General features: G+C 43.3%; 1 protein-coding gene across 1 annotated transcript in view; it reads left to right on the forward strand.

Moving 5' to 3' along the window:
* The window catches only part of LOC308305141 (relaxin receptor 2-like), a 173,437-nt gene that overhangs the window by 151,344 nt on the left and 7,048 nt on the right, over positions 1 to 15,045 (forward strand). Inside the window, exons 12-18 of the mRNA XM_080749841.1 lie at positions 3,734 to 3,805; positions 4,888 to 4,962; positions 6,657 to 6,728; positions 7,456 to 7,527; positions 8,041 to 8,270; positions 13,055 to 13,200; positions 14,211 to 14,306. Coding sequence (XP_080605967.1) covers positions 3,734 to 3,805; positions 4,888 to 4,962; positions 6,657 to 6,728; positions 7,456 to 7,527; positions 8,041 to 8,270; positions 13,055 to 13,200; positions 14,211 to 14,306 — 763 coding nt within the window. The remainder of the gene's footprint in view (positions 1 to 3,733; positions 3,806 to 4,887; positions 4,963 to 6,656; positions 6,729 to 7,455; positions 7,528 to 8,040; positions 8,271 to 13,054; positions 13,201 to 14,210; positions 14,307 to 15,045) is intronic.

Below are 15,045 nucleotides of genomic sequence, written 5' to 3' on the forward strand. Positions count from 1 at the left end.
TTAAAAATGTTGTGTTATACAGTACTTAGCACCGAGCGGCAGGGATGCGTGCACACATGCAACGTGCATGTGATGTCATGAATTTAGAGGGGAACCACTTCTAAAATCCATATCACACCACTGCTTTTACCTGCATCGGGAGGAGACTGCTGGTCAGCTGTCGATGTTCCAGTTAATGGCTGTGACCACACATGATGGTATCAGCGGCGTTACTGAACTCGCTTTCCTTCCCCTACTGATGGAACAGAGCATTTTGATTTGATTGGATTTGATTTATTAAATTGCTTGCATCCGTCCTACACAGAAGATTAAAAGACAATCAAGGATAACAAATAAAATAAAAACACAGTAAAATACACATACTTAGTTCCACTGTGGTCCCGATTACACATGATTACAAAAAAATAGACATAAATGAATAAAATGTAAAAGCTGAACATTAAATTACAGCAAATAGCCTATACCTTGCTTAAATGATTTGTTCAACAAATGAATACATACAATTAAGTGACACTGTGGCACTTAAATACAATAAGGCAATACATTAGGAGTATAATTCTGCTACTCTCACAAGTAGCCAGGATTTAGTTCTACCTTTTACAAGTGACCAGGCTAGGACCCAATTTAATCTCTGTGTCGACTACTGTCTAGGTTATGTAATGTGAATACGCTGCCCTCGTTAGCCTTTTTGTGGAGCCAGACAGACCTGTAGGTAACTTGATGCTAGAGAAACCACAAAACAAATCACCCTGCCTTGACACATGCTGAGTCATTTGACTCACTGTGTGTAGGACAGGTTGTTATGGTCAGTCTGGGTCAGGAGGAGCTGCTCAGGTCTCTCCTGCCAACCCCAGATGTCTGAGGCGTCCACTTCAACTACAAACTGTTTTGTTGGGCCCTACTGAATAAGGATCGATGCAGAGGTCCAGGAAATACACTCACCCTGGCCACTCACCTTGGCCATATTTACAGTACCTGACCGCTATAGCGATAGCCAAGGAGATATTCACATTTCTCCAAATTTTCAAACAGGCCGTGAGCCATTGTTGGACAAGTTTGGAGACGATTCTGGAAAAAGATCGAAATATCATCGAACACTAAGGGATCCAACATGATCAGAACTTCTGATCATGTTGGATCCCTTAGTGTTCGATGATATTTCGATCTTTTTCCAGAATAATATGATTCAGAAGGACGTCATTTACTCAGTTCTTAGAAGGGGCTCGGGGCGTTGTTGACACGTTGGTGAGCCTGAATGGCATCACAAGATATTCAGTTGATCTCTTTCGCAGAACCTGGGGCATATTATGCTCTGCTTCTACTTTCATCAGTAAATTACCTATGTCCGGTGGCATTGTAGAGGTCAAGGTTGGTGAACAATTTGCAATTTAGGCATTTAGGCAATGCTCTTATCCAGAGCGGCTTAAGTCTGAGATTAAAGTGAGCTGAGTAAGCATGAACCACAGTCAACAAACCAGAGAGTAATAGTCACACAAGCAGAGGGCAAAGAGAACAATGTAATGCCTCAAAGAAACTAGGATATCAGATAAGCATTAAACCGTGGCTCTCTTGAGTGAATCAAAGGCAGAGTTTGTGAGATGCAACAGGTGTTTGTTCGTCACGGCTATGCTATTGACATTATCGCCTGAATTCTAAGCACAAGCAGTGGTTTTGTCCTTCCCACAAAGACGGAACTGCCAAAATACGTAGATGGGCAGATTATCCCTGCCGCCAGGAGATTTTGATCTCTGTACTGCATCCCGCTCAGGCTTTGAGCCAGGCTTATCTGTGTTGTTTTTTGGAAAAAGAACCTCTGTCTGAGGTCTTATGTTAAGTCTGGATTTAACAGAATGAAAGCGCTCCAGCCAATTAATTCTTTCATCTTTTTCTTAAATTTTCCCTTTCCTCTCTGTTGTCTCTCTCGCTCTCACTCTCTCTCTGTCTAAGAGTCGTTATTTTAGTTTGGGGTGTAATTGTGGTTTAACTTTTTCTCACATTTATCAATATTAACACCTTCTAAGCCTGGCCGTACTCCCTCGGACTTCCTACTGGGTCCCATCAGCCACGCCGTCTATTCCCGGACTTTTGATATAAATTATAATAAAAAAAAACAAAACATCGGAAATTCTTCTCTGTGTCTTTTTGGAGCGATCTGAAAGGGTTAATATGCTCTGACAGTCATTTTCTGGTGCTGGGTGTGATACTCCTAATATCCAGCAGGCCACGCCGTTGACTCACATTCTGGATGGATGGCTGGCCAGGAGGAGCCTCATCCTCTCCCCAGTGTTGAAACTCAGCAAGAAGCTCAAACAAGATGGCTGGTCTTTGTCTCTGTTCGTGGATCGCGGTTTCAATCACGTTCGGGCGCCGCTTCTCTATCGCTCCTTTCCCTGCTTCGCCGCACGTAAACGAATGGAATTGATCTCCCCTCCGCCTCGCCAAAGTAAGATCGCCGACCTCTGCAGGATGAATATGTACGCTGTGTCGAGCACTCCAGTACGTGTTGTTATCATGTGGGCTTTGTTTTTTTAAAACATGTTTGTAAATAAATGGCTTATTTCTTCGGCGCTACCTCTGTTCAGAGGGTTCTGCCGCGGCTTGCAACGTGTTAATATATACAGGTAGTATACAGGTATCTCCATATTTCAACTTTTCTATGTGTTTTGTACATCAATGCTCTACTTCATCATTCAGGAGTGTCCCAATAAAGCTTAGATACCGGTAGACTACATATATTCACTATTTTAAAATGCTTTTTACTATAAGAATAATTGTATAATATGGTTTCCATTTGACAGCAACAAGATGTACTGTAAACTGCAGCCAGTTTACCTCTGAGACATCCAGTCCACCCAGTCATCCAGGCAGGTTGGCAGGGCTTGTTGAGCTGTCCTGTTAATGGCTCTTGGATGGTTCAGTGCACTGATGTGTGATTCGTGTCATTCAAAGAAAAACATTTTCCTCGCTCCGCTTAAGAGCTCCAGTCAAGTCAAATATCTTAGAGGACAGACAGATGGCCTCACCGGGCTGACGCAAGCGGCACACAGTTTATACTCATCTGGGAGAAGTGCACCAGAGCACATACAGCCCTTTTATAAATGTACTTTATGAGTCATTTCTCGATTGGCCTGCTGAAGGTTAGAACTAGCCTCCTGTTGCCAGATAAAGAATTGGGACTTGTCAAGAATAACTACTGATCAAAATGTCCGTAATCGTTTTCCTTTTAGGTTTTATAAGAATCAGGGTCACTTTACGCCGGCCCCAAGGCCATTGCTGCTGTGAGAAGATCAAATGTGGTCTGAGCAGATGTCTGAACAGGTGGACTGTCCGTCGTACAATCAGCTACATTTTGACAAGTAGCGTTACATTATCAATCATAACAAAAAGAGAAACCGAAATATCACCAAAAGTTTTCAGATGGGGGCCCGCGCGCGGCCGTGGCCTCGACATGAAAAAGTTTGATAACTACTGACCTAGAAGCTATATTTTCACACTTTATTGTATTGTAGGGCCTTAATCCAATCTGTGCATTACATTCGCGCACTGATGTTGGTGGAGGCAACCTTGCAAGGACACTTTGTTACAATGCCCGGAATTCAATGAGCACAGAATCCAAATGGTAAACTTTCGATTACCTGACAACCGCTCTAGCCTCTGCCTCAGTACACCCCTGTGCCACAGTACACCGCCCCCCTCCCCCCACATCCTGACTTTCCCTTCTGTTCCTGTGCAGCTCACTGATGGACAACAGGATTACTTCCATACCGGAGAACACCTTCCAGTCCCTGTGGAACCTGGCAGAACTGTGAGTAAAACAACTCACATCTTGTCTGTGTGTGCACTCTGCAGGGTTTGAAAACATTTCATTAAGCGTCACCAGACTTTCCATATCGGAGGAAAAGTGTTTGTGTGTGTGAGAGAGATAGAGATAGAGACAGAGAGAGAGAGAGAGAGAGATTGCCGTGTCATTGTCAACCAGTCAGAATATCCAGAGAGATTTATATTTTATGGTCTTTATCATAAAATATCGGTCAAAACTGGCAATTACCGGACTGAGCTCAGCAGAAACATCTACTGTCAATCATTGCTGTATAGAGTGTTAGTTCAGTAACAGGGAGGAATTGGGTTTCTACATCAGGCTGATGGCTTTCAGACAGAGCCATACAAAGCCTTACAAGCACTTGGAGCATACAAATGGCCTAGTAATCTTCCTTTGTAAAGAAGGAGAGTACTTTGACATGTTCTTTTCTATATCATTACAGATGGTAGAAAGGTAGAGAAGGAGTCAGTGTAGTGCAGGGGTATCAAACTCATTTGAAGTCACGGGCATTATTGGCTTTCCGAAGCCCCCAAATCATGTATTGCAGTGTTTGGAAAACCCTTTAGCTCAAAACCCCAAAGAGAAATCTGATGGTTACTTGGGACAAAAAACTGTATAAAAAAAGAAAGAAAAAAAAGTTGAACTGTAAGCTCACAACGGATCCCATAAAAATGTGTCCGTGGCCCAAAAATGTGTCACCAAATCCTGTGAATCTATCATGGTCCAATATGCAAATTGGCCACTTGCTGAAACCTTAAACTACCTTGCTTTGAGACGCAAGGCCAGAGATATTTGCTTATATGAATATTCATTGATCGAGAAACTCTCGAGGATTAGAATAGAATGGAAATACTTTATTGATCCCCAAGGGGAAATGAAATAATCACCATTTCATTGACTCTGTCTGTCTGTCTGTCTGTCTGTCTGTCTGTCTGTCTGTCTGTCTGTCTGTCTGTCTGTCTGTCTGTGTCTCTCTCTCTCTCTCTCTCTCTCTCTCTCTCTCTCTCTCTCTCACTCACTCACTCACTCACTCACTCACTCACTCACTCACTCTCTCTCTCTCTCAGAGACCTATCCAGCAATAGGATCAAGGAACTGCCAAGGAACATATTTAATAGTCTCTCAAGGACTCTCCTCAAGCTGTGAGTATTAACTCAAGTATCTGGCCCAAGAGTCAAGTACATTTAATGAGTGAATGAAATAATATAATAGTATAATTTATACCTAACTGCAGACTAATTGCCTTATAAAACAAAGCTAAGAAATGCACACTTCTACTTTTGAAAGTGGGTCTCTCAAGGACTCTCCTCAAGCTGTGAGTAGTAACTCAAGTATCTGGTCTAACACTCGGGTACATTAGTGAGTGAATGGAATTATAATTTATACCTGACTTGCAGACGAATTGCTTTACAATTCTTTGCAAATAAATGCACGCTTCTGTTTTGGAAGGAATCTCTTCCAACTTCTAGGCAGTTCCTGGACCAAATAACTGATTCATTTCTGGAACTAAATATTTTTAGATGAGGGGGGTGAGGAAGAAATTATATGGCTGCTATTATCTAACCTTTATATTTACCATCACTTAAAATACTTCTACATCACATAATAATATCTGGTAGCTTGTATGAGCATATAGATGTCTCCACAAGGCCTGTTAGCTATTGTTTTGGTACAGGCTACAGTATCTTATTGTGGTTCAGCCTGTCTTTGAAGCAGCTACAGTATAACTATGATATCGGCTCTGTTCTCTTGGCAGAACTACCGTACCACTGAGATTAGTGATTTCTAGACACAAGTACAATCTACTGGGAAAGTGTTCTGATATAGCCAGTGGTGTAAAGTAACTAGTACATTTTTGTCAAGTAACTGTACTTAAAGGGGCACTCCACCACTTTTCAACCTTTGTTCATATAATTGGTCCTCACTCAAAAATAGCTTTTTTCTTTTTTTTTTTCTCAGAGGAGGGCTGTGGGCAGGTCAGAAACCCATAGTCTTGTGACATCATCGATTGCCAATCCAGCTTATAGAAACTGCAGGCTTTCTATTCCTGAAAAGTTGCAATTTTAAAGTGGAAGCCATTGTTCTCGCGATAATAAAAATCTAAATATTTTTTTCAAAAATATTGATAAAAAAAATTTTTTTTTTAAATGATGATGTCACAAGACTATGGATTCTGAACTTCCCACAGCTCTCCTAGGAGACTTGGACTGAGTAGAAAAAAATTGTGCTATTTTATCATGAACATTAGTGAGGACCTATTATATGAAGACAGGTTGAAAAGTGGTGAACTACTCCTTTAAGTACAATGTTTTTGTTATTTCTACTTTACTTGAGTATTTCCAATTTTCAGACTTTTACTTCCACTTCACTACATCTCAGAGGCAATTATTGTACATTTAACCCACTACAATTATATGACAACTTTAATTACTAGTTACTTTGTAGATTTTGATTATAATTACAAATCACTTCAGCCCTATATTTATTTCGTCCATTTGAAAAAAGCCGATCTACAAGCTCAAGCTTATGCATAATGAGTACTTTCTACTTTTGGTACTTTCAAGAACATTTTGATACCAATACTTTTGTATTTTACTCAAGCATATTTTGAATACCAAACTTGTAGCAGAGTATTTCTACATTGCAGTATTAGAAATTTGAGTACTTTTTCCACCACTGCTAATAGCACGTGTTGCCCCATCACTTTTACTAAGACACATTTCTGTTGGTTTTTCCTTTAATTTGTCACCCATTTTGTAGCCCCTGCAATCCATCATTCACCTGTCATCATCCAGCCTTTGTCAAGTTCTCACAAACTGTATCCTGTTTGTGACAGAAACGTCTCCTACAATCCCTCCCTCCGGATTCACTCCGACAGCTTTGTCCATCTAACCCATCTGCAGTCCCTGTAAGTACACGCATGCGCAAGCGCCAGATTGCGCCACATACATGCACATGCACGTGCGTGCATACACACACACGCATACACACACACACGCACACAAACGCAAACACTAGTTTTACTACTGTAGATAGATCATCACTGTTGGGCAGAAATATTGTATCTCCATATTTGTTTCCGCCAGGCATGGGAGAGATTATGTTTTGCACCCTATCTGTCCGTCCGTCCGTCCGTCCGTCCGTCCGTCCGTCCGTGTGTCCGTCCGTCCTTCCGTCTGTGAACAGCTAATCTCTGGCACCGTTTGCATACTGGCAGCGAAACAGTGCAGTGTGCACGCACACTTCCTGGGTGCCAGAGCAGAACCTCTGCCCCAAATATTTCACACGGCGTGAAGCGACGAATTGTGAGCTTGCAGATCTGCTGTTTTCGCTAGATTGGGTCCCGGGCAAACATCTAATCTCTCTTTTGGGTCACGACCTGAAAAGTTTGGGAACCACTGCACCAGTGGACAATCATGCCCGACATAGGTGGTCTGTGTCTCAGAGCAGGGTTGTGGACAGTTCAGTTATAGAAGTGTCCACAGCCCTCCATAGACGAGCAGATTTTTTTAGTAAGGAACAATTACATGAAGATGGGTTGAAAACAGGTGAAGTCGTTTCAAACACAAACTCACAAAGAAGTGCATGTGTTGATAATGTTATTGTTGATGAACTGTTCTTTATTGTTACTGCAGAGCCCTGGAGGGCATGGAGATCCCAGACATTCACCCTAAGATGTTCCTGCCCATGAACAACCTTTCTCATATGTACGTATTTTTTGTAAAATTCATATAACAGGGGCGGCTGTAGCTCAAGAGGTAGAGCAGGTCGTCCAATGATCCGTGGGTCGGCGGTACGATTACCGGCTCCTCCTGTCCACATGTCGAAGTGTCCTTGGGCAAGACACTGAACCCCACAATGCCTCCAATGAGTCTGTTGGTCTTAGCTTGCCACCATTGGTGTGTGAATGTTAGAAGTGAGGACACTGGCGGGGACTGTTTGCCGCTTCACTTCCCAGTGTATGAATGAATCAATGGACCATTGTAAAGCGCTTTGAGTTCGCAACTTGCTTAGATAAAACGCAATAAAAATGCCATCCATTTTTATTATTAACATATCTTTGTTATTTCTTCTCTGTATGTAGCCTACATAACACGCTTTTCCTTTCCTGCTGTCTCCTTCTCTCCCTCAAATGTAAATTAAAGCAATTATAATAATAATGCATTGTGTTTGTATTGCGTTTTGTCACAGTCATGATTCTTCTTATTGTCACCCTGTAGCTATTTCAAGATGTTCCAGTACTGCTCGTACGCGCCCCACGTCCGCTCCTGCAAGCCCAACACGGACGGGCTCTCGTCCTTCGAGGACCTGCTGGCCAACGTGGTGCTGAGGGTGTCCGTCTGGGTCATGGCCGTCATTACCTGCCTCGGCAACCTGTTTGTCATCGGCATGAGGTCGCTGATACGCTCCGAGAACAGCCTGCATGCCGCCTGCATCAAAGTCCTTTGCTGTGAGTTCACAAACACTTTCACTGTCTGTCGGGTTCAGACACTTGTATCTCTAGCCGCGGAGGGAGCATGCAAGGAGTTGACACCAGCTTGTTAATGCCTGTGAACACTGTCACTGCCTATTCTTTTTTTAATGACGACCTAGTGGGAGCATGAAAGAAATTCACTGTGAACACTACACAAGTCAGTGTTTTCTCTAGCCTCGGAAACCCAGGCTTCTTTTGACGATAGGAAGAAAAATAATCCTGGGCGATCGCGTAATGATCACTGTTGGAGGAAGTGTAGAATTTCCCTAACCAATCAGAGTGCAGAGAGCGTCGCACCGAATGTGTTGACGTCATGACACAGCAGCGTTCTCTGCAGAGGGGGTGGGTGTGTGTGTGTGTGTGTGTGTGTGTGTGTGTGTGTGTGTGTGTGTGTGTGTGTGTGTGTGTGTGTGTGTGTGTGTGTGTGTGTGTGTGTGTGTGTGTGTGTGTGTGTGTGTGTGTGTGTGTGTGTGTGTGTGTGTGTGTGTTATGCTTTTTATTTCATGTAACATATAAATGTGTGTGTCCTTGAAAGGACACACAAAGGACGGGGACGGGAACACACATACTTTAAAGTTTAAAATGATTGTTGTGACCGTCAGGTCTCAAGTTACTATGAAAATCTCCACCGGCTGTCAGTCTGTCAGTCTGCCAGTCTGTCCGGATTTCCTTGAGTGCTGGCGACTCCTTCTTTGCCTCATGTTATTATTGAGCTGTGCACCATAAAGACTTTGTTCACTAGCTAACAAGAAACACACCATGAGGTTTAAGGGTTTTAATGAAGTAAAGGGCAGATAAATAATGAGCAGTGATCGATGAGCAGACATGGATCTATGGTGTAAACGATCATGAATCGATCAATGATAATAATGAAATCAAGCAGTAATGAGTCCGTAGTGGAAGGAGGGGATTGGGGAGGGTGTAGGTTCCGGGGAGGGTCGCAGACCCTGGAGTCTTGGGGTAGGGGTCGTATAGCGTAATCGTCTGCACCGTCGGCGTCAGTGGCGACGTGGACTGAACCCCCCGGCAGGAACCTGAGAATAGAAAATAGAGAGAGGAGGAGAGGGGGATAGGGAGAGGAGAGAAAGGTAGAGTGAGAGAGAGAGGGGAAAAAAAGGCTGTGGTGGACGTGTAGGGGTGGTGGAGGGATACGAAAAAGCAAGAGGGTTTCTGGGAAGTTAGAGTGAGGATAAAGAGAGCTAGGTAGATGTCTAGGGGGCGGAGCTAAGGGCCAGGGAAGTTAGAGTGAGGATAAAGAGAGCTAGGTAGATGTCTAGGGGGCGGAGCTAAGGGCCAGGTAGGGTGTGTTTCTCTCTCTCCTGAACTTCTTTGGTTCCAACACCATTTTAATTTGGAGTGTGGCTTTCTGCTCTGTTGAAGTCTCTGTCTCTGCTTGGTCCAGAGAAAACTAATACTTTTGTAAGCAGTTGATGCATACAAATGCATCCAACCAAAATGTTCTTGCCAAATGATATCCCTGCTCTTTGCTGGTAATAAAATGCTTTGACACTATTGTGTCAGGTGGGTCTATGATGGACCCCACCCAACAATATAGTGGCGGTCCCCTGGTTGCTCTTAGTCAGGATGGTAGTCCCTGGGTCAAAATCAGTTGAAAACCTGTGCAGTACTTGGATTCAGGGAACACACGGACACACAGACACATGGACGCACACGCATGCAAAGAATTTGCATATTTATAGATAGATGTAGCCTGGCACGGCCATCCCGAGCTACGGGAGAGTGTTTTCTGCAGGTGATTCAGTCCGAGTGTATCAAAGGGTGCGTTTGGAAACAGGGGCGGAGAAGTTTCAATATTCAAATGGGTGCCCGTCTTTGACCCTGCCCCTTTTGCCTTGAATAGAAACACATGTATGAAGCTTTTTTTTTATAAAATATTTTCGAAACATTATTTTTATTTTAGCATCCGTTTTTCAAGAAAAGGTTGACTATAGCTCCTTTAACAGTAGACATTATCTCAGTTTAAAAAAATAAACTGTGGGTGATAAATCAGCAGTTTTCATTTACATTGAAGTTGCTATTAAAATGTCAAACTATTATTTACCACACACACACTATTTTTCAATACTTTTCGGTAATCATGACATTTTGTGAGAAAACATACGTTTACATTGCCAAAGCAAGTGTCAAAAAATTAAATTAAAACAGTCTATAAGGGAGAACAAGGAACATATACAGTAGCATATAGGACGGTTGGAGGGGGAGCATTAACAGAGCAGACATCACAGACAGACAGCCAGGATGTGGGGGAGGGCTTTGACGCTGTTTGGGACAAAGCAAAGGTGTGAATTCGGCCGAGTGCTAAACATTTTGTTTGGTGAGAAATCAATGGTTTCATAGCTGGGTGCTTTAGCTCTCAGGCACCCCCTATATTTCCGCCCCTGTTCGGAAATGCGCACCGGGTGTGGGTGTTAGGGTTAGGGGTTAGGGTTAGGTTTAGTTTAGGCATAGTTTTACAGGGGTTAAGGTTAGGGTTAGGTTTAGGCATAGTTTTACTGAGGTTAGGGTTAGGATTAGGGTTAGGTTTAGGCACTCACTACACTGAGCACACCCGGTGCGCATTTCCGAACGCACCCTTTGATACACTCGGACTGAATCACCTGCAGAAAACACTCTCCCCTCGAGCTACGTCATCACAAATGTGCTTCATTTCTCGGTCTGGGATCCCACCATTAGTGTCTCATTACGAGAGATTAAACAATGGTACCAATGTCTTTGCGCCCGCCCCAGAAGTTCTCTTCTTGACTACAATGTTAAGATTGTAATTTAGATTTACATTATCTATAAAATAGTTAAATAGTTATTTAAACATATGGTAGGTTCATTGTTTACCTTATATCGTATAGTTTCATTGTACAGATAGTTATTTCAATTACATTGTTTAGACCAGCGGTTCGCAAACTATGTGTTGCAAAAAAATAAAAGAAAGAAAATATATCCATCATAATATGGGGTCAGGGTATAAAAAGGTTTCTTTGTTTTCTTAGTTTACCAAGGCGACTATTAAGTCGCGCTCTAAATGCTTAAATCGTAAATAGTAAATTGTAGGCATATGTAATTGGTCCTCTCTAAAGTTCATTAGAAGATGGTACCTATGGGTTCACTTTCCTGATTGGGTGTTGCATATCAAACAAATAGTGTCAAATAATAACAAGCCAGACAGACTAAAGTCAAAATGTGATCACACATGCACGCACGCACGCACGCAGGCACACACACAATTTGTGTGTGTGTGCCTGCCTGTGTCCTTTAAAACTCCAAAGGACGGAGACACACACACTTGCAAGTTTTTGCTGATAACAGAATCTTCTTGTGGTGTCACCTTACGTGATGAACATCGGTGTGTGTGTGTGTGTGTGTGTGTGTGTGTGTGTGTGTGTGTGTGTGTGTGTGGGTGTGGGAGTGTGTGTGTGTGTGTCTACATGCAGTAGGGTGACAAATGACTTCACCCATAGACACTGTGACCTCGCAGCACAGACCATTAATCATTGATTGTCTTATATTGTTGCTATCAGGCACAATCCTTTTAATCTTTTATCGTAAATCAATGCCCTACTTTTGTCACACGAGTGTCTCGCAAAAGGAGCTTGTAGATCGCCTATTTTTTTTGCATATTTTGCCTATTATTATGACATGCCCAAATAGAGATAGATTATTGTTTGCCACCATAGGTCGCATTTAGTATGAAAACCAGCAGATCATGTACATCCATCCGTCCGTCCGTCCATCCGTGCGTCATCCATGCTCCATATATGGCCAAGACATCTCCATACTGTACATGGAGACACTGTGAGACAGAGACCAGCCGTGCAAGCATGGCGTCTGTTTCAGCTGTGTGGAAGGATTTTACCAGTCCCCATGGGGACGCAGTCATCGAGAATAGCTGATCTACCATCTCACAACGCGGCGCAACGCGGCGCATCACGTGACATCACCTCATCAAAGATCAAACCCTGGATATCCATACATGGAGACGACTGGATCATTACCTAGATCTCCATATATGGAGATGAATTCCGTCCTGCGCGACCACGCCCTCTGCGAGTTCTCTTTTCGCCCTTAGGCGTCTTACTGGTAGTTTAACTCCTGCTTCTTAACTGTGTGCCGTATTCAGAAGCTCTGATGTTTCAGCGCTTACTTCCCTTTGGGCGTCTTACTGGTTATCATATTACATTGCCACTTATGTTTAATAATCGATTTGTTTGATTAACGGTTGTTTGTTGTACTGTAGTTTCAGACGGGGGGTGTATCTGGGGGTGTATCTGTTGTTCTATTGTTTCAGGTGCAGACTGTCTGATGGGGGTGTATCTGTTGTTCTATTGTTTTCAGGTGCAGACTGTCTGATGGGGGTGTGTTGTTCTATTGTTTCAGGTGCAGACTGTCTGATGGGGGTGTGTCTGTTGTTCTATTGTTTTCAGGTGCAGACTGTCTGATGGGGGTGTATCTGTTGTTCTATTGTTTTCAGGTGCAGACTGTCTGATGGGGGTGTATCTGTTGTTCTATTGTTTCAGGTGCAGACTGTCTGATGGGGGTGTATCTGTTGTTCTATTGTTTTCAGGAGCAGACTGTCTGATGGGGGTGTATCTGTTGTTCTATTGTTTCAGGTGCAGACTGTCTGATGGGGGTGTATCTGTTGTTCTATTGTTTCAGGTGCAGACTGTCTGATGGGGGTGTATCTGTTGTTCTATTGTTTCAGGTGCAGACTGTCTGATGGGGGTGTATCTGTTGTTCTATTGTTTCAGGTGCAGACTGTCTGATGGGGGTGTATCTGTTCTTTCTGGGTGTGTCTGACGTGAGGTTCAGGGGACAGTACAACAGGAACGCTCTGGTCTGGATGGAAAGCATGGAATGCAGAACCATCGGCTTCCTCGCCATGCTCTCCTCCGAGGTAATCTAATCTAACATTTTAAGAAACACTGATGAGGCACACCTGAGTACTCGAAACGCGTCAATTTGTATGACTTGTGCTACTTGCGGTAAATTAAAAAAGGACTTGAATACAATACTCAAGTACATGTACTGTCTACTAAATCTACTGTCCCCCAAGGGGATCAAGTTTAGACACTGTTGCCATAGTTTAGCTGAGATTAAAAAAGGAAAAACAGGACTTCATTCTGTAAAACATAAATCAAATAAAAAACCTTATTGTAAATAATAAGTATTGGCCAAATTAATATATTGGCCAAAGAATCAATGTGATTTTTGGAGTTCCGATTTTTATCCAACTCGATACTGAGCTATTTGTACAGTTACGGTTGTTCCATCCAGTGTATAATATTACATTTAACTCTGTGTACAAAATGTCACCAAATGGACTCTTCCGGGTCCTTTTGGTTATTATATTTTGTACACTCTCAGAGGTAAATATATTGCTTTTTCTGACTTTTATTAGATAGTATACAGTAGTCTGACAGGAAATGGGGAGCGGGAGATGGGGGGTGTCACGCAGCAACGGTCGTTGGGATCAGCATCAGCAGCCTAGGAGCCTGTTCCGCTACCCTAGCCATCAGAGCCAGGATCTGCTACTTTTGATGCTTTTGTGTGACGCTGTAGTATGATCAAGTAGAGCGTTAATTTACAAAAAAATCACACTCGTGTGAACTGAGCGGTGGAGGCTGCGTGAGTGTGTGTGTGTGCGTGCGTGCGTGCGTGCGTGTGTATGTGTGTGTGTGTGAATGTGAGTGTGACTGGCCTGAGGCTGAAGAACAGCGCCCCTCCCTTAACATGTGTGGTCAGAAAAGGTACTGCAGGCTTGAGGCTACATACAGACACGGACGGCCAGACGGACGCATACCCACACACACGGCCACGTATAGGAGACGGTGTGACCACCGCTCAAAAACTAAAAACGTTGGAATAGGTATTTTGTGTGTGTGAGCGTGTTCCACTGTCCTCCAGGTGTCCGTGATCCTCCTGAGCTACCTGACTCTGGAGAAGTTTCTGGTCATCGTCTTTCCCTTCAGCAACCTCCGTCCAAACAAACAACAGACTGTGGTGAGTCACGGGTCTTCTCGGATCCACTCGGGTATCACACAAAATGATAGACAGACCCGAGTTCTGAGGTGATACACCCGACCATAACCACTGGGTTATTAAATCTAAACCATAGTTATTACCTACAGACTAAAGCAAGGGTCTTCAACAGGGGGTCCGGGACCCCTAGAGGGTCCTCAGAGTTACTACAGGGGGTCCTCCAAATCTTCCAATCCTTTTTATATTAACAACTTGAACCCTAGTGTCCATATTCTGAGAACTGTAGCCAAAAATAGCCGATCTACAAGCTCACAACTTGTAGATCGGCTATTTTTGGCAAAGAGGTTTGGCGTATAGGGGGAAAAGAGCAGACCAAGTACAGAGTGAAAGGTCAAGTTCATTAGGTAATGACGGCTCAAGTGGTTAAATATCTGAAAACACAAATTGACATGAATCCAAATTGCACTGATGATTGTGCTGTCAAACGATGAAACTATGTGGAATCTATGAAAAGGTTGTGGGGGTCCCTACTTCGTCTCTCTCAATTAAGGGGTCCTTGGCCTGAAAACATTGAAGACCCCTGGACTAAAGGATTAGAACATGGGGCTTTGCTTGGCCCTTCAACCAACACAATATTGGTGATATTCGATGGTGAGCAGCCTTGCGGGGAAGAGCGACCTCTGTATCTGAGCTTATACAGTACTGTAGGAATTGGTCAGGGAGAAGAACTAGGCCAGATAGTTCCTCTGCATTTGTTACT

The sequence above is a fragment of the Nannobrachium achirus genome (genome assembly GCF_963921795.1).
Source record: "Nannobrachium achirus genome assembly, chromosome: 19".
Taxonomy (NCBI): domain Eukaryota; kingdom Metazoa; phylum Chordata; class Actinopteri; order Myctophiformes; family Myctophidae; genus Nannobrachium; species Nannobrachium achirus.